At 41.1% G+C, this 19,535-nt stretch overlaps 1 protein-coding gene across 1 annotated transcript in view; it reads right to left on the bottom strand.

Moving 5' to 3' along the window:
• Positions 1–1,184: 1,184 nt before the first annotated feature.
• Positions 1,185–19,535, bottom strand: part of LOC145393823 (uncharacterized) — a 189,645-nt gene continuing 171,294 nt past the window's right edge. The window contains exons 3-6 of the mRNA XM_080267867.1: positions 5,241–5,374; positions 2,754–2,802; positions 2,588–2,702; positions 1,185–1,317 (exon numbers count right to left, since the gene is read on the bottom strand). Of these exons, the coding sequence (XP_080123993.1) occupies positions 1,185–1,317; positions 2,588–2,702; positions 2,754–2,802; positions 5,241–5,374 (431 nt within the window). The remainder of the gene's footprint in view (positions 1,318–2,587; positions 2,703–2,753; positions 2,803–5,240; positions 5,375–19,535) is intronic.

Raw genomic sequence — 19,535 nt, forward strand, 5'->3', positions numbered from 1 at the left:
CGGGTGAAACTTGAGAATACCAGTCCATTAATTACATAGATTTGGGATGATTCGGACAGTTGAGGAGGGGGATGGTTCGGACAGTCCGAACTATCCCTCCACTACTACCAAGTCATGACCTTATCAAATGATAACGCTACTTATGATCATTTATATTTGAACACATAGCGAAACACCATTCTTAATAGTTATCAGGGAATAAATATTAATAGTTTTGTTTATTTAACCTATTCCTCAAAGTGTTAAAAGAATGAAGGGGTATTACAACTTCTATTTCAGTTTTGCAGGCTACAATATGCGTTCAAAGTCTTAAGTTATTCCGTTTGAAATAAGGCCTGGAAAGTGAAAAGTAAAGTCAATATTCCAGAGAGAGAGAGAGAGGGAGAGGAGAGAGAGAGAGAGAGAGAGAAGGTTAATTATGCATAATTTTGTAGCAGAAAGAGGTTAAGTCATTCATTATTAAATCTGGTGAAGGTTATTTCAGTTATAATTTGTTTTTTACAGATATCAAGTGGTTCATTTGGAGTTTGAAGTTAAAAATCGTACTTCAGGAAAATGAAATATCTTTGAACTAATAAATGTTTGTTTTTATGCAATAAAACTCTCATAATTATAAGAATATGCTGAGTAATACATATGGCCGAACCATCCCACCCTACTGTCCGAACCATCACCAGTGGTAGGGATGGTTCGGACGATTTAGTCACTTGTGTTTCGTTAACTATAGCTTAGAGCTGAAAAGAGCTAAGAATTTCGTATTATCAACCTAAAGAGCCAAATGATGTGGCAACATTTTAACATAAACCAGATTACACCCCTGCTTAAACCTGAATTTTTTAAAATATTTTTTTAAAAAATCTCCCAACTATCACAGCCCTCCCCTACGTATCTAATCAAACAAGGGAGTTATCAATCGCCTCTTCCTTAGCGATTTTGTTTGTCTGTAACATATAATTATTATCCTTCATGCTTTTTATACCTTAACAAGACAAACCAGGCCAGCACAAACAGCATGCAAGTCAATATTACTGTGGCATGTACCGCTTTAAACTTGTAAGGCAAGGGTGTCACTAAGCTCCCCAAAACGTCACGAACCTACCACTCATATTGTGTGTGTGTGTGTGTGTGTGTGTGTGTGTGTGTGTGTGTGTGTGTATTCTTAATGTTCGTGTGTGTGTGATGCCCTACAACAGGAGAGGGACAAGGGCTGCCGCAGCTAACCACACTCCTGCCACCACGGTCACTGCAGACCCGTACAGCCTTTGGGAGGGCGCTGCGGTCTTGTACCACGGTGTTATTAAGTGCACTTCTGCAGACCTGAAAGATGGAGATAAATAAGAAGGATTAATATCGTGCTTCTTAACTGTACGATTTTTTTATTTTTTTATTTGGACGGGGACGCCTTCAAGTGGTGGCAATGATAGAACCGCAGGGCACCTCAATCCTATTATACAAGCCCCTATCAACTCCATCTCTGTCCCACAAAAGGAGGCCGTTGGACTGCGGGAGAAGGGCAAATTTGGCTTGTAGTCTACCTGATTCACGTCCAGATGAACGTGAGGCAACAACAACAACAACAACAACAGCACCAGCAACGGAGCACAAAGAAGGAAAAGTTCAATAGCTGATTGAAATTTGAGTAACTTCTAGGAAAAAAGAATGTATTGACTTGTAGAAAAGTACCAAATGCAGGGAAGGAACCTTCTTTATTCAGCGTTTCGTCAAGTAGGCTTCCCCAGTCATTCCTAAGGAAGCCTGCTTGGCGAAACGTTGAATAAGACAAGCCATTTTCTGCACCTGGTGTTTTTCTACAGAATGTTGACACAGAGAACTTGTTATTCTGTCTAACTAATCACCTGGTTGGTGAAAAGGGTTAAATGCAAATGAAATGAAAGGCAGAAGGAGAAATTTACAGGTTCATTCATATATATCATTATACTGTATCGTATCGTTCATTTATAAAGATCCAACATGCTTGCATGCGTCAGCCATGGTTACCTAATGGCGGCTCTCCACGCAGCTCGATCTCTGGTGGCTTCCCTATTCAGTTTCATATCCCTGAGGTCACACTTTATGACCTCGTCCCAGGTCTTTCTCGGTCTGCTTCTCGCAACCCTACCCCCGACGTTCACATTTCTCACTTTTCGCATGCAATTAGCATCCTCCATGCTCTCCACATGCCCAAACCATCACAATCTGCCCAACCTCATTACAACACCAATACACACCAGTCTCATCCTTCCAGTCAACTCTTCTATCGTAAACTTAGCCCCTTTCACACTCAAGGGTGCATTATACTTCTATCTAATCATGAATAAATAATTACTAAATAAATAAATATAAATCTTACATTATCAATATCTACTTCTATATCTACTATTTATCTTTTTGTCTATTTATCTACTTATCTACCTATCTAGCTCATTATACATTGTAAGTAAAATTAATCATAAATATAAACAGACACACACACACACACACACACACACACACACACACACACACACACACACACATTTATGTTTGTCCAGTCTCTCTCTCTCTCTCTCTCTCTCTCTCTCTCTCTCTCTCTCTCTCTCTCTCTCACCTGTGGTAAACGCTTTTATATGTAGCATCACACTTAAGGGTGGCCCGACCAGCGTCAATGAAGTGGGACTTTCGCAGTACAAGGGTCAGCCTGGAGGTTCTTGAGAGTCCAACGCCTTCCACTCCTATCCACCCACCTACGCCCACGCCTACTCCCACAGCCATACCCCGCCCACGTCCACGCTGTGGCACCAGTATGGAGTTGTGGGAAGGAATCTGAGAAGTACATAGAGTACGGTTGGTAAATGGGCAATGAATCATGCAGAGAGAATATTTTACGTTATTTGCTGCAAAAGATTGAGCAGAAAGGTCAAGATGAACTAAAACACATTATCATCACCATCATTATCTTGACACTTTTCTTCATCTGAACACAGGGTGAAAATTAGTATGATCCATACGCCTCTCACCCTTTCGGATACTCAAACCTCTTTTGATTCGGTGCCACTTTCCTGCCATTGCCTCACCCTTTTCTTCTGGGACATACACTTTCTTAATCATTCCCTGGTCACCTATGCCCTCCACTAGGCAATACCACTTTAACATATCCTGATCTCCGTTTTTAATTGCATAGTCTGCTTCTTCCACACGCTCTCGTACAGTGTCATTTCTCACCTTGATATCCATGCCACCCCACATAATGTACTACTCATTCAGTTATCACCATTCATCCATACACATTACCTGTTCAAATAAACAGACTTGCAGCTCTCAAATTCGAACATTCATGTTTTCAGCAACGTCGTCATACATCACAACAGTATGTGTTCCTTCAATCTTTTGTTACAGTACCTCACATACATCCAAGCTAACAATGAAAAGTCTGTGTTACCACCTCACAATTCTGTCACCAATTTTATGAGAGTCTGGTGCAGTTTTATCCATTCTAGCTGCTTTTCTACTCATCCTTTTCTGTGCTGATCTCTATAGCCTCGCCTTCTATCGTACCACACAGAAATCTCCTCACCATCTCACTGTATATAGCTACAATAAGCAAGCCTTCCACCAGTCATTAGTTCATCAGGTATGAATGCCTATTTTTACACCTTTGCCTATCCAAACACAGGGGAGATCATATACTGCGCACCCTATTCCCTGTTTTCCATGGACGTCTCTCTCTCTCTCTCTCTCTCTCTCTCTCTCTCTCTCTCTAGTGAATATATATATATATATATATATATATATATATATATATATATATATATATATATATATATATACAAGGGGTGCTGTGGTTGAACCAGTGTCGCTTATATAAAGTATATATACAGTATATATATATATATATATACACACACATCCAAAGCCACTCCAACACTACAAGTATATATATATAGCATATCTCATATATATACAATCTCTACCAGACAGCCTAAGCCACTTCATGTATATATATATATATATACATGAGGAGTATATATATATATATACAGTGGATATATAAACGGCTGATGATGATGATGATGATATATATATATATATATATATATATATATATATATATATATATATATATATATATATATATATAATGAATGAGGGTGAGATTTGGAAGCTTCCGGTGTTGCTGTTTGCTGATGATACAGTCTTGTGAAGATGTCTGGGAGTTGGGAGGTTTGGTGAATGAATTTGGGACAGTGTGTAGGAGGAGGAAGCTGCCAAAGTTTGGCTAATGTAAACAAAGCGTAGTAAAGTTATGGTGTTTGAGAGGAATGAAGTCACAGAGTGTGCAGTGAGGTTGGATGAAGTGAGGATATGAAGAGAGCATGTAAAATCATTAGGCAGAAGGACTTGGAGTAGAAATGTGAAAGAGTAAGGATGGAACTTTGGGGGATGAAGTACGTGAAAGGGTACAGCAGGGAAGAAAGGTTGTTGGTACACTGAAAGCAGTGATGAGTAATAGGGAGGTGAGTATGGAAGTTAAGAAGTCACTGCATGATGGTATTGTGATCCCTACCCTGACGTATGGAAGCGAGGCGTGGACCTTGCACAGGGGAACAAGTCAAGAGTGAGAGCAGTGGAAATGAGTTACTTGAGAGGAGCATGTGGAGTGACACAAGTGGAGGTTGAACCAGGTTGACGAATGAAGAAGTGAAGGAACGTTGTGGGGTAGATGTGGATGTAGCTGAAAAGATTAGGAGAAATACACTGAGGTGGTTTGGACATGTGGAGAGAATGGAGAATGAAAGACTGACTAAGAGGGTGTATGTAGGTGAGGTGGAGGTCGGAGAGGGAGAGGGTCCTACAGTGGATACCGAGGATGACGGTGGAGGGATGGAGTTGAGAGGTATATTCTGTATATATATATATATATATATATATGACAGAGTGACTTGGAGGCGTTTTGTCTGCGGCCACCCTTTGCGGGATTAGGGCGTCGGGCTATAGATAGATAGATAGATAGATATATAATATGTATGTATAATAGTTTTATCAACATTTATTACTTCCTATAACAATGTCCACCTTTTCATTATATAGTCTATTTTTAATATTTCATATAATTGTATGGTTCAGGGGTTAGTAATTAAGCAGCAACAACGTCTGCTCTCTCACGCTAGCAGACTCAACCGTTCATGTGTTCAGCAACACACGAGACGGTGCAATATACGTACAACCCTTTAACAGTATATATGTGAGGGGCAAAACCTAACCTTAACGTTATTGATGTACCAGTGCAGCTCAGGCAGTGGTCGCGCCCAAGGTGATGTACAGTTAGCCTTGAGCTCCTCCCCAGGGGACCACAACTGCTTACTTAGGGACAGGTTAGGGGGGGATCTGGGTTCGTCTGTTGAAGAAAAAAAGGAACACTTAGATTTATGGGTTTTGAGTGCAGCATGGTTCTTAAAGAAGGCATTACTATGGGAGTGTAGAGGAGAAGGAGGAGAGAAAGAAGAAAAAGAAGAGGAAGAAGTAGAAAAAAAAGAAGAGAAAAAGAAGGAAACGAGAAAGAAGAAGAACAAGAAGAAGAGGGAGAGGAAAGAGAAGAAAAAGTGGAAAGAAGCATGAGGATAAAGGACGAAGGAAGAAAGAAGAAATACAAAAATAAATAAATAAGAAGAAGAAGAAGAAGATGAAGATGAAGAAGAAGAACAAGAAGAAGAAAGTGATGTTGATGGTGATGCTGAAGAAGGCCTCGACGTACACACATCGCTGCAAACGGGTCATTAACCTACTGAGCTAGATGTCTTTATTCATTCTTGGTACCATCAAAACATTTATTCAGCTAAAGAAAGAATTTTCGAGTTTCCAGGGTTAGACAGTGATCTCAGTGATTCCTTCATTACAAGTCGTTTCTCCAGAACCAATAAAACCATCTAGAAGAAACAGGAATACTCGTAAACTATACTTTTTCACCTTAACTTGATCCAGATATTCGTCCTTTTGCTACGTGGCAAAGTAAGATTACTCTTTGGCTCTGTATCCGTTCCATAGCACTTCTTCGTGATTAGCTTCATATTCTAGCGTCAATCTACTGCCACAACGTAGAATTCAAGATGGGGAGACGGCAGATGTAGGCCAAGTTAATGTAAAAAGGGCATAATACAAGCCGTCGTCGTGATGTAAGAGGTTAAGGTGGATGATATATTGCTAAGTCCCAATTATTCCCCTTGAAGACGACCAGCAACGATCAAATTTATATTAAGGTCCCTAAATGTACTGCTGCTTGACTTGCTCAGAGACAGCTAGGGGAAGGGGGTCCTGGGTCTCGTCTGTTTAAAGAAGAGGAATATTTTGATTTATAGTCGGGATAAATCTAACATCTTATACAACCACCTGTCAAGCGATTATATTCAACAGAGAGAGAGAGAGAGAGAGAGAGAGAGAGAGAGAGTCATAAGTGCTCCGATAATTTTCATTAACTCTGTCATAATCAGGTCAACTCTAGCATTTCATTTAAGCTACTGCCAAACGACTTTACTCAGCTGGGATTAATTTACAGTAGGCGGGGTACTTGGATCTTGGGGATGGACTCTCATACATATTTACGATCGATTTCCCGTCGTAGCTTAGATATGTTTTAAGAGAAAGAACTAGACAAGGGAAGATTTTGCACTCCTTCTCTTGGCCTTCGCGCAGATAACAGCTATAACCATTCAAATCGTAACTTGGGACTTATTTTTGAAGACAGAGAGCAAAGAGTAAGATTCTCAAGCCTCCTTGTCCGTCGTGCGTATAAAAAATTGAGTTACAAGGATTTAGCCGTAAGTTTGTCTGTGAATGAAGGCCCTGGAGGACAACATAAACGTCATCATCCTACTAAAGAGAAGAAGAAGAAGACTAAGAAGAGGGGGAGGAAGAAGGAGAAGAAGAAGGCTTAGGATCAGTGCCTATCGACGTCAATTTTTGCTCAGGTCCAAACAACCCCAAGGATTCGAAACTCCACAAAGAATCTGTATCCAGGTTTCAGATAGTCCTACTGGTGAACAGGGACAACAAAAAATAAAACCATCCAAAAGCCTGACCGACCCAAGCATCGACGTCGAGGTCTTTCCGCTGTTGGATATGCTACCTATGGACCACGACTCATCCACTAAAGGAGTTAATACAAAGGTCAGAGATTACTATACCTTGAAATTTGTCCAGCCATCTCGAATTCAACTGACCATAATTTCAGGTCTCATATAATCAACTTTTTTTTCTTTTTATAAAAAGAAATAATGCCGGCGACTATCCCTTGTCTCAGTTTGCAACAATCACTTCAGAAAGAAGACATTCTTAACTTCCTTTTTGCTGATCCCACACACGATTTTGTCCATGTCAGGATAGACATTTCGAACTCGGGGGAGAGATATACCTTCTTTGACCACTTCAGTATGAGAAATCTTTCTGTTTATTATTTTTTTTTTTTTTAAGCAAGGCAGGAGGAACCAAAGGTCAGGGGTCTGCAAAGTGTTCCCTCCAAGAAAATGTAAAAACAAGTTTACAGAGAGCCAAATTCAAGAACCGTTAAATGTAATCATATATAAATGGCAAGAATAAATTTCAACAAGGCCAAAGGATTCCCATAATAAAAAAATACTGGACACTTTATTAGGAAGCAATATATAATTTCAATGCAACATGACGTATTACACATGTTCCTTGTGTAAATATTTGTGCTTATTACGTTTTGAATGCCATATGTCACTTCTTATTCATTCTTACTACCTCCGGAAGATTGTATTCAGCTTAGGAGAGACATCTAACATTGGGTTAAGGCTTCATTCCCCCTGCATTACAAGGTGGCTCACTGAAGTTTAATATAATTTTCTAAAGGTATAAACAATATTCTGGAAAATGTACAAATTCCTTTGTTTATTACAAGCAACTGCCACCAGCTGGAAAAATATCCAATTCACTTTCACTGAAGTTGGAGTAAAGGCTAATCCATTGTTTGCAATGTTGTATCCATTATGTGGGTGACGGAAACAAGTTGGAGGAAATATGAATTTGCCATTAAAACTGGAACATGCTAACCATTTCATTATATTTCTGTATTTTGTATTCTAGCTATGATTAGGTGCTTTTTATTCAGCTTATATGCTGGCCTAGCAATGGCCGAAAACCTGCTTTTGTCATGTTTTTCATGTTTTGAGCTGTAGAACCATTAATCGACATAGAAAGCTCTGACTTCTTTAGGCGTAATCTTGAGATCATTCCCTATTAGAAGTGTGCCATCTATTTTTTGCCCTGTCTCTTCTAGTTTTCGAGTGGCAACTCTGCGAAGACTGGCCTCAGCAGCCCTAGCAACCAATACCAGTTTTCAAAAATGCCCACTTGGTTCTCCAGTGTCTTGATGGAACTGAATGAAAGTTTGCATACTTATAGACATTGTCTATAGTCACGACACACTACTCTGAGGTTGTCATTATCGTACCCTGGCAACCTACCATTCAAAAGTGCATCCGATTTCCTACCATACACAAATCATATTATTATGCACGAATATATTATACACGAATATTATTATACATGAACATATTATACACGAATAACATGCGTCTCATATTATACATGAAATCAGAAGCACTGTTGAGGGGTAGGTTGCCAGGGCATGATAACGACAACCTCAGAGTTGCATGCTGTGACTATAGTGCTGCAGCTTTCTACTGTACACTTATGTATACACTGGCCAGATCAGAGGTCAAAGGTAATCAAATGCAAAAATGGTGAAAATAGCTAAAATCATGACTATGCTCGCGGGAAATGCTGAGGCTTCGAAGATTATTAACCTCTTCCGTCCGGGTGACACATATACATGTCTTCTCGGGGCCGTCTGGGGGCATGTATACATGATCTAGTGTTTTGTAGTATTATTGTTACTGTATTATTATTATTATTATGATTACAGCATTATATTATAATATAATATAATATAATATTATATTATAGTTTTAGCAGAGAAGTTATGGTTTAACCCCTACACTGCGGGCTTGTTTACCAATGACTTGTGTGTGCCGCGGGGTTATGTGGGCTCCGACAGACTCTCAAAAAATATTTGCCAAAAATCAGTTATTAGTCCTAGAATAATAAAATTACATATGCTTATGGCACATACCTTCAGCTTTCTCCTGGAATGATTGTTGAGCCTTTGTCTGTTACCGTAGGACTTGTGGAGACCTCTGAAGTAGGGTAACGAAGTCTCCACTTTACACTTCCCGACAACCCGTAATATGATTACCACAGCCAGATACAAACACTATAAACACTATTCTACAATTTTCAAGTAGTTTGGGATCCATACTCAAAAAAAAAAACACTGTGAAAGCAATGGAAATTACGAGCGCGTCTGATCGTTGCACTGGCACTAGTTCGCTCTTGGTAGTCTGTCATTTATTATTCATAAAACCCCTCACACTTTATATTTCTATTACTATATAACACTTATATATATCTACAGTCTTTATCCATAAGTTTCCTTCAGTAGTATTAGTTTATTGTCACTGTAGGGATTCAATTTCTTTCAGTAAAATACGTAGCATTCACTTTCTCGTCTTGTATACTGGCATTGAGAGTGAATGTCACTTTCATCTTCACTCTCATAACTCATAGCATTCAGACATGCTAGAGTGAAACTTTCACTTTCATTACTCCTAGGGTATATACTCGTATTCTTATAATACTACTCATTTACATTTCTATTTACGTTCTCTATTTTATTTACGTTATTTACATTTCTATTTTATTTACACTGTGTTGTGCACTGTCACTTGAAATAACTTATAAAACTATTTTCCATTGTTCACGTATATTTACATTCATTACTTTCACTTGCTGTTTACACATTATTTACACATTATTTACAATTCCACTTGCACTGTTTTACTCAGTAGAAAGATCGTAGTCACTCTTTTATCAATTGTCAGCCCTTTACCTCTTTCCACACGAGGTTTAGTAGGGGGTAAAGGTCACAGGGCCATTTGCATGGGGGTGAAAAAAGGCCTTGAAGTCAGCAAGAAGAAACATACGTACCCTCGCTTCGGAAGATGAGAGTAAACTGATAACGGAGGGCCAGCGTGGAGGCCTGCTAAGGGGTTATTCAAAGTTACCAATATTACTTCTTGAAACAGCTAAGTCTAGCACTGATATGATTGGCAGGAAATCTAGACAATACATTATAAATTTGGTAGTTCCAGGTGAATGTAAATATCACTTAGGCTTCTCCCTTCCCTCCTTACATGTATATTTATTACGAAAATAGATTAGAGGCCTACTTAGGAGATATATATTCAGAGCTACCAATGTTAGATCTTGAAACAGCTTTGTCTAGCACTGATATGATTGGCAGGAAATCTAGACAATACATTATAAATTAGGTAGTTCCAGGTGAATGTAAATATCACTTAGGCTTCTCCCTTCCCTCCTTACATGTATATTTATTACGAAAATAGATTATACGGCATATTTCAAGGGGAAAAAAACAGCGAAAATTAGCGAATGACTGCACATGAGGTGTTGTTAGGTGATAATTAGCCAATTCCAGGTGTATGGCACTCTCACTTACCTTATTTCTTTCTTGTATATATTATTTGGTATAAGAATAGGACATAGGGCTTATTTCAATGGATGAAATCAGTGAAAAATTCCAGGGAAGATTTACTTAGCGTAGCACGGCCGGGCAGGCGAGAGGATAGGGTAATGGAGGGGGGGTAGGGAGGGGAGTCAAGAACGGGGAGAAATGGCTAAATTGTCAACAATGGATGGGAGTACAGATGAGATTAGGAGTGCTGACTAGTGTTGGACATTGGCAGTACTGATAGATGATACAAGCCCCCACTTGAAAGCCCGGGTGAATTCAAAATAACACAGAATCACAAAAGCGACGCCCTGCAGTATGATCCCTTGCTCCCAAGCGTCACGAAAGTGACGCCCCGCGGTTAAGGGGTTAAATAAAGGTGATTTTAAAGAAAAACACCTTCTGGTGGTTTGGGTGGTGAAAACAACCCCTGGACATGAAGGGTTAAGCCAGGACAATGATTCTTGGATGGAATGTTGCACAAGAGTACCTCCATACAAATATGACATTTAGTGTTCAAACTCACTTTCATTCGCTGGCAGCGCCACCTAGAAGTTGTACCTCTGGTGGGCCATTCTGCAAATTTCAAGTTCCCCAGCTCCACAGTGGATAATGGAATTGAATGGAACTTCGCATTATTTTAGACGTTAATGAGTACTACATGTTCTTTGTACATGTATGACCTATATCCATCAGGTCAGGGGTCAAAGGTCATCAAGTGCAGAAAATATGAAAAACACTATAATTACGACTTTGCTCGCTCAATATCCTTAGGCTACGAAGATTATTAAGCCAGGGCTATGATTCTTGGGTGGAATGGTGCACTGGAGTACCTCCATATAGGAAATAACTTTTAGTGTCGAAACTCACTTTTGATCGCAGGCAAAGCTTGATCAGCTTAGAGCTAGCTATCATAGCCTACCGGCTTGTAGTTTATTTTAGTCAACTTTGGAAACACTGGTATTCATACTGAAACAGTAAATGGACCTGTATCTAACCACCCTAGCTCGGAAAAAAAATCATACATTCAATAAATTCGCTGGGAGGTACCAAGAACGAAAATATGAGTAAGGACAATGACAACGACAATGACAATGACGATGATGATGATGATAAATAATGATGATAAAAATGATGATTCTTTGATTTTTGATTCTTGGTGCTAGAAAGGCACCTTCTCGTGGTGGCACTAATATAGCTGTGTGGTTCTTCTGCCTGGTTATTCAAACACCCCTCAGCTTTCTCCCTATTCCCTGGCAGGGGGATGTTGGACTTCAGGAGGGGGGTGGCAACTTTCGACTGCAGGATACTGGGTTCTTATTCAGATGAAGCAGGGATTATAACTACTACTAGCAGGCTACTACTATACCATATCTTTAACCTGTTCAGTAAGTAACAGTTATTTTAATCTTAATCGTGCTACTTGCGGACAATTTTCTTCAGCCTAGGGGAGACCTCCAATTGGAAGGGGCAGAAATAGAATTTATTAACCAGTCACTAAAGAAGGTGTGCCATAAGTGGAATAAAATAGTATGATGGCAAAAATATTTCTCTATTCATCTACAGCATGTATCTATCCATCTCGCTATCTGCCTATCTGTCTATTCATCTACAGTGTATGTCTAACTATCTACCCACCTATCTATCTGTCTACTCATTTGTCTATCATTCAGTACCCCATCAGCAGCGTAAGGCACGAAAGTAAGCTATCTACTTCCCGATATTTAAGGCGAGAGTGAACAGTCTCTTGTCCCTGACGGGCATTATGTGACCAATAAATCCAAACCAGCCCTCAAACGTACATTCTTATAGGCAACATCCAGTTACATCTCTTTAACCTAATTCCAATAAGTGTCTATTTAAGCATCTGGCACACTAGATTGCAGTGCTAGAAGAGAGAGTTAAATGTGCAGCGGAAATGGAAAGTAGACTGGCAAAGGGAACAAAAGTGAATGGTGTTGTGAAGGCCTGAATACAAAACAGAGGTCTCAGTTTGGCAGTTGCGAGAGGTTGTGATGGAGATTCGGTACCCACTTTAACATACAAGGGTGAGACTTTGTTGTGGCATGAAATGGAAAGTCACTAGTGGTAGATATGAGGTTTTTGAGACGTGTGTGGAGTGAAGAGCGTAGATAGGATGAGAAATAATCTGATAATGAAATACAAGTAGTTAGGAAGTCTGTGGACAACAGGAGTGAAAAGAAGGCGTTTCGATGGTGTGGCTGTATGGATAGAATTGGTTTAGATACGATGGTAAAAAAAGGTATATGTGGGTGAGACTGAAGGTAGAAGGAGGTGCCGTAGGCCAAGAAGATGGATATATAGTAAATGAGTGTGTGTAAAAAGTAAGGTATGAAGGTTGTCGAGTATGTGAAATAACAAGAAGCAGCTGTTTGGAAAAATTTTGTACCGAGGAGTGCATGGAAAGGGTTTGGCATCCCTTTATTAACTTAACAGTCATAAGACTGACTCCGTCTGATAGGTGATTATAAAGATACTTGTGGTAGGTGTACCTATGAAGTGGAGCCAAGATTCCATGGGCTGCGATGAAGAGTGAATGGCTGTGTGGCATATCAATGGTCGTGTTGCTAATTGGTTTTCCCAGTATCTTCTTTCCTCTTACTTGCTTTTTGGACCCTATATCACCCCACCTGCAGGTAGCAAAAAGAGGCGGGATGACGAGATGATGATAATGTTGATAATGAGTTACCACCAGAAGTAGTGAAGGGTTTCCTGGGCTACTTGAAGGTACTGGTATATCAACTGAGTAGAGGTTTGGCACACCCACTTCGAAAGAAAGTATAGCATACAAAAGACGTCATCTTAAGGTTAACAACTGCAGACGAGTATTACAACAGGAAAGAAGGATTAAACTTGGTAGCTTCACTCGCCAGGGGCTTCTCTCCGATACATCTACGCTGTTTTCTCAACTTGCAAAAAGAAACGTATGAGACAAGGGGGTGGATCAGAGGAAACATTAACTGCCTCAGATTGGAAAGCTTAAGCAGCTATGCATAAAAAAAAAAAGATTGGCGAATATACCGGGGTATTATTAGAGGGAGACCTTGTTGTTGTAGTGATGGATGTACCCTTTCTTTGCATAGAAGTCTTCATGATAATTGTTAAAGATTAACCAAAATAATGCATAAATACCATCGCTCCCCGAAACCCTTTCTTTAACGTTTTATTTCCCGTCTTAACTAGTCAGTAGTTAACTATATAAGTCTGAACCTCTCACCGAAGGAAAGAAATATACTGTTCTTTGCAGCGTTACAGCAAATTTCACTGCCAGGAGTAAGAAAAACGCAAAAACAATGAAGAATAAAATAACACAAACTTTATAACAGCATTACAGAATCGTGCACATTAAAAATTACACTTGACTGAGGAAGCTTGCTCCCTCACCAAAGGAGAACGTGGCTCCCCCAACAGATGTACCATCACACATCTTGCCGATAAGATAAGACCCTTCTCCGGTCTGACACCTGCAGAGATGAAGCGAATCAGAAGGGACCGTCACATCGAAATGCAGTGAGACTTTCTCTTGTGGTCAATAGTTCTTTTCCAACTTTGGAGTTCCGATCTAATGAGAGATGGATGAATATTTCCTTACTCATGCTTGGCCATCAATAGGAAGAGTAATTTATGGTTGTCAGTTTTTCCTCGAGGATATTGTGGACGTCAGACTGCTTCAGACGCACTGGAAAGTGAAATGCCTAACTTTGGTAATACCGGCATTGATCAGTCCCTCATTACTCTTTTGGAAATCTGGAAGACCATAGATGAGGGAGATTTGGAGGCTATGGTACTGTACTCCACATCAAGTAAGCCAGTGCAGACCATCCTACTTCCCATGCAGTATTTTACAGGACTGAAAAAACTCCCCCAACATCTTGGATTCATGCTGTAATGTGCAAGATCACGATTTTCTCTGACCATGGGTGAGTCTGTTGTGCGTCTGAGGTATCTGTTCAGACAAATGACTCCTTTCTTAAAAGTTGGGGTGGTGGATATGACAACTGTGTCCATTGTCTTGTTTACTTCAGTTTTTAACTCTGTGCTGTCGCCTTATAATAAATAGATAGATACATAAATAATGTTGTTGTTGCTATTGCTCAACTTCAGTCATGCCTGGCTCAGTAGATTCATCGACTGTAGGAATGCAACCACCTCTATGGGGTAGGCCCTAAGTTCCTGTTGTTGTAATAATTTCCCCACAGCTGTGGTGGGGAACGGGCAAATCTAGAGCCCGTCAGGGAAGTGGCAGAAGATGTCTCTCCAATGAGAGCATAAGGGGGACATGACGACTGGCAGAGGAGGCAGCAAAGGCAGGGAAGGGCCGTGAGAAGGAGGGCAGGGAAGCACAACGATGGTCGTGGAGGGCAGGGCGGGACGTGCAGAGGAAGACAGAGGCGCGGCGCTGAGTAGAAGGCACCGACAAAGAACTGCAGGTGGAAAACGCCCCGCCGCTGCCCTCAACCCCCTTGCCCTGGGTGGAAAAGGGCGGTGACGACTCACCCAGCCCCGTAGCAAATGGAGACCAAGGAGAGAGGCCCGGACACGGTCGTAGGGAGGGCAGGCCCTGGTCCAGGTGGGCGGAAGGAGGAAAATTGCTCTCTCGACCTCCGGCTGGGCAGGTCCTAGGCCGACGCCCTCCTGGTGGATGGAACAGGCCAATTCTCTTCGGTGATGCTAAGGGGGGCTGGTCCCGCCGGGAACAGCGGTGGAGGCGTTGCCTCGGCGAGAGGTGGGCTGCGAGTGGATGTAAGTTCCCTATACTGTTGATATGTCTGCAACTTCGTGTGGTATGCGCAGTGCAGTGCTCCAAAATGCGGCTATGTTGTTATGGCCCATTCCACAAGTAGGTTACGTGTTATACAGTATATGATTTCATTCACCCAAAACTAAACTGATAACTGAGGAGTGCTGGATGATGACCCGTCTTAGCCTAGCTAGGTGGACTCGACCATTTTAATTCAAGGATACCTCTGCTGGGTTTATATCGGGGGATGGGCCGGCTTGGGGTATAGTTTTCTGACTGAGGTGTATTGCCTTGCACGTGAAATGGGTATATAAATGTTTCTTCACTGCTAGTGAAGGCGGGATAATGTTGAAGAGGCATGATAATGTGTGGTGATTGTTTTATGTGTTTAGTTGTTTGTGTGACTGTCATATAAAGGTAATGGTGTTGTGTGTCAGCACAGGCTATTGCACAGGACTGTGTTCCTATCATATCAAGATATTCTCAAGCAGAGTGGACTTTGGTTTGAAAGTGTTATTGAGCTGTGTGAGTGGTATTGGTGCAACCGTTGATTATACGTAGAGCATTGTTTTGTATGATTTGCAAGGTGCTTTAGTGGGTTTTAGATAGCATTGGGGCCCATGCCAGAGAGACACAGGGCATCTCTGATCAAACATATTGTTTGTAGTGTAGGGAGAATGGTTCGTTTTGTAACCCCAAGTCTGTTCCTGTAACTGTCTCGAATGCATTGAGTCTGGGATACACTACCTCTTGATGCCTTGCATGTGGTCCTTGAGGGTGAATCAAGAGTCATTCAAATGATCATAAGGAAGGGTGTGAGTGTGTGGCATGGGTACACTGTCAAGTTTAATGCTGCGTGTGTACCTGTGCTCATAGCTGCTGCTGCTGCTGCTGCTGCTGCTGCTACTGAGTTTCGTGGTGGAACTGGCTGAAAAGATCGTTAGAATACTGTCTTCAACGTATGCATGAAGTGTGCGGAGGTAATCTTGTTGTCTGCAGTTAGGTGCGAGGTTGTTTTGGTAATGTCATCTGCATGAGTCACTGTTTGTGGGTGGTTGGGGGTGTCGGAATGTGTTGCATGCTTAGGATGAGGGATGTAGGTACAAGAACGGAGTCGTGTGGATGTCCATTAGGAGAGATTCGTGTTTGTTTTGACTTACATTGAAATGTAACAACATGTGTTTGTCCTTAATAGAAGTAGCTGACAAGCTACCATTTAGTGTTGTTGTCCATGTTTGCACTGTATATTTTAATGATTAGTTTAGGACTTCATAAACATCTACATAATTTGTAACAAGACAACACACCTAATTCTAATGATGTCAGCTTTTAGGTTTCTTGTTTACAGGTGAAGATGATTTTTTTTGTGGCATGGAGCAGGTTTTAAAAAGGCGTAATGGAAGATGCCTGCCCTGTCGTCCACGGTGTTGTTAAGCGTATTCAGACGACTTTAGCAACCTTGGAGTTTTATGAAATGAAGATGTTAGATATAATTTTCTTTAACCCCTTATACACAACACGTCTTCCTTTGAGTAAGCTAGTTTAATGATCAGGCCATCTCTAGTTCTATAGTAGAACTAACGACAGACGAATGTATTTAGGTAAAGGTATGCTACAGGACCCTGAGAGAGATTAACATCTCAATTTATAATAGGAAAATGCACCAAATTTTCGTTAAATATTTTTTAGGTACTTGGGAAGAAGACAAAAACCTTTCTTTAAATGGATTTTAATGCTACTATTATTCATATAATCATCATCAACCCCTGATTACTACCAACTTACCACAATACCCACAATAATACCCTTAGTTTAAATGAAATTCTATTATCGTTATCGGTGAGGGAAAGAGAAGATGTTTGTGGTGGCACAATACTGGTTTAATAAGGTGTGAATCACAGACGCCTGTCCTGACTTCCCCCTCCACATTCATTTCCACACGTCACTCAACTCTGCCTACTCTTCCCATCTCTTCCCCTCTTCCCCTCAGTATCTTCCCTTTCTTACCTTTCCCCTTATTTTCCCATTCTTTTTCTCCTTTCCTTTTCTTTGAGAGTTTCACCCTCTCATCCCTTTTCCCATATTCCTCTTCTCTCCTTTCCCCTCCCCTTTTCTTTTCATCCTTCCTTTCTTCTTTGGCCTCCTTTTCCTCCCTTATCCTTTGCTAGTTTCCGTCCTTACCTTCTTTCCCATGCTTTATCCTTCAGTTCCATTTCTCTTTCAAAGAGTGTTTTTCCCTTAATTATAATCAACTCATCTGGTGGTAGCAAAAGGAGATTGAAAACGACGTTAACTTGGTAAATTAGTTAAGTATATAGTGTTAAAATCTTAATTTCTGTCATCATCACCTCTGTTATTCACCTCGATTTTTTTTTTTTTTTTTACGTGTCCGACTCTGGGCAAAGGCTCAGGGCCTATTTCTTGGGGGGCAGTGGCTTATCCCAAGGCCCAGGAGTCCTCCTACACCTCCACATTGGTGTTTTCTTGACTTCGGCAATACTCCCCATCTCTCACACCTGCCCTCCTTACCTTATAAATTAATTGCCCTTGTCACTTGCCATCTTCACTGGTGTTAATAGTCCTTTTTACCCACTCTATGCAACTGCCTCCTCATCGGTCTAACTGTCTTTCCTTAGTAGTTGTCAGTAGTGTACGAATATTAATTCTACGCATCCTCTTTCTCTTCTGTCATTAGCGTAACCGATAAAGAAAGCGTCCAAATTTCCTTCAAGCTTACGACAAGCAACCGTCTATTTACAGTCCAGGACCCTTTTTGTAGCTGTAAGTAATGAGGAAGCCGGCGGAAATAACACTCTGGCCAAAGATCCGCTGCCATCCTTTTATATTATGCAAGTTGGAAAGTTGTTCTAGTAACTGCTCACTGCTTGTTTAATTGTTACACTACAGACCAGCTGACCTTACCCATATTAAATATCCTCGGTATTTCAGCAGCTATTTACCCTGTTACCCATAATTTCTTGTTTTGGAAAACGTCTTAAGCATCATCGTCTATCCCTTCTTGTCTCTTCACCTCTCTTCAGCTGAATCCCCTCTTCTCTGTTCACTTTAATTCTGATGCCATGATTCCTTGTTCTTGGACATGTTATCATCGTCTTTACTACCGTTACCCAGCATTGTTACCTTTTTTTGCTACCCTTTCTCTTCATCTCTCTTCTGTGATTTCTCTTTAATTCTTTATTCTGTTCAATTTAGCCCCACTAACACGTTGTATCCTCTCTCTCTCTCTCTCTCTCTCTCTCTCTCTCTCTCTCTCTCTCTCTCTTTATATATATATATATCTATCTATCTATCTATTGCCAGACGCCTCAATCCCGTTTGGGGTGGCCACAAACAAATCGCCTCCAAGTCGCCCTGTCCCCCGCCATTTCACTACCCTGCTCCCAACTCACACCCCCCTCTCTCATATACCTCTCCACCCCATCCCTCCATCTCATCCTCGGTCTCCCCCTCCCTCTTCCACCCTCCACCTCACTCACATACACTCTCTTCGTCAGTCTTTCACCCTCCATCCTCTCCACATGGCCAAACCACCTCAGTGTGTTCCTCACAACGCTTCCTATCACATCCACATCAACACCACAACGCTCCTTTATATCCTCATTCGTCAGCCTGTCTCTCCACGTGACTCCACAAGCTCCTCTTAAATAACTCATATATTTATATATATATCACTCAGAATCATCATCCGGACCTCCTTTCCCACCCTAGGGCAGGGTGAGGAGTAGCAACGTCCAGACAACCTAAGTTTGCCCAGTTCAAGGAGCCAAGCTACCATCCACTCATCATTCAAGCCCACGGAATCCTGGCCTCCTCGGATAGACCAACAAATAATTCACCACGTTCTGTAGATTCACATATACCTATCTGATAGAGTCAATCCACACTCTATCACGTTACAAAGGGGTGCCAAATCCCTGGTTATGCGCTTCTCAGCACAAAATTCATCCAGCCAGCTCGTTCTCTTGTCAGTCCCTTAGCCTCACCAACCTCCATACCTCTCTTTCTCACACAATCATCCACCATATTCCTCCACCATCTTCTTGGTCTACCTCGCCTCCAGCCTCCTTCAGATTCGCACAGATATACCTTTTTCACCAATCTATTGCTATCCATTCTCTCCACATGACCATACCATCTCAGCGCACTCTCTTCGATTCTGGTGTCCAC

The sequence above is a fragment of the Coenobita brevimanus genome, chromosome 25 (genome assembly GCF_032717465.1).
Source record: "Coenobita brevimanus isolate Jiangsu-jjx chromosome 25, ASM3271746v2, whole genome shotgun sequence".
NCBI classification, from domain to species: Eukaryota; Metazoa; Arthropoda; class Malacostraca; order Decapoda; family Coenobitidae; genus Coenobita; species Coenobita brevimanus.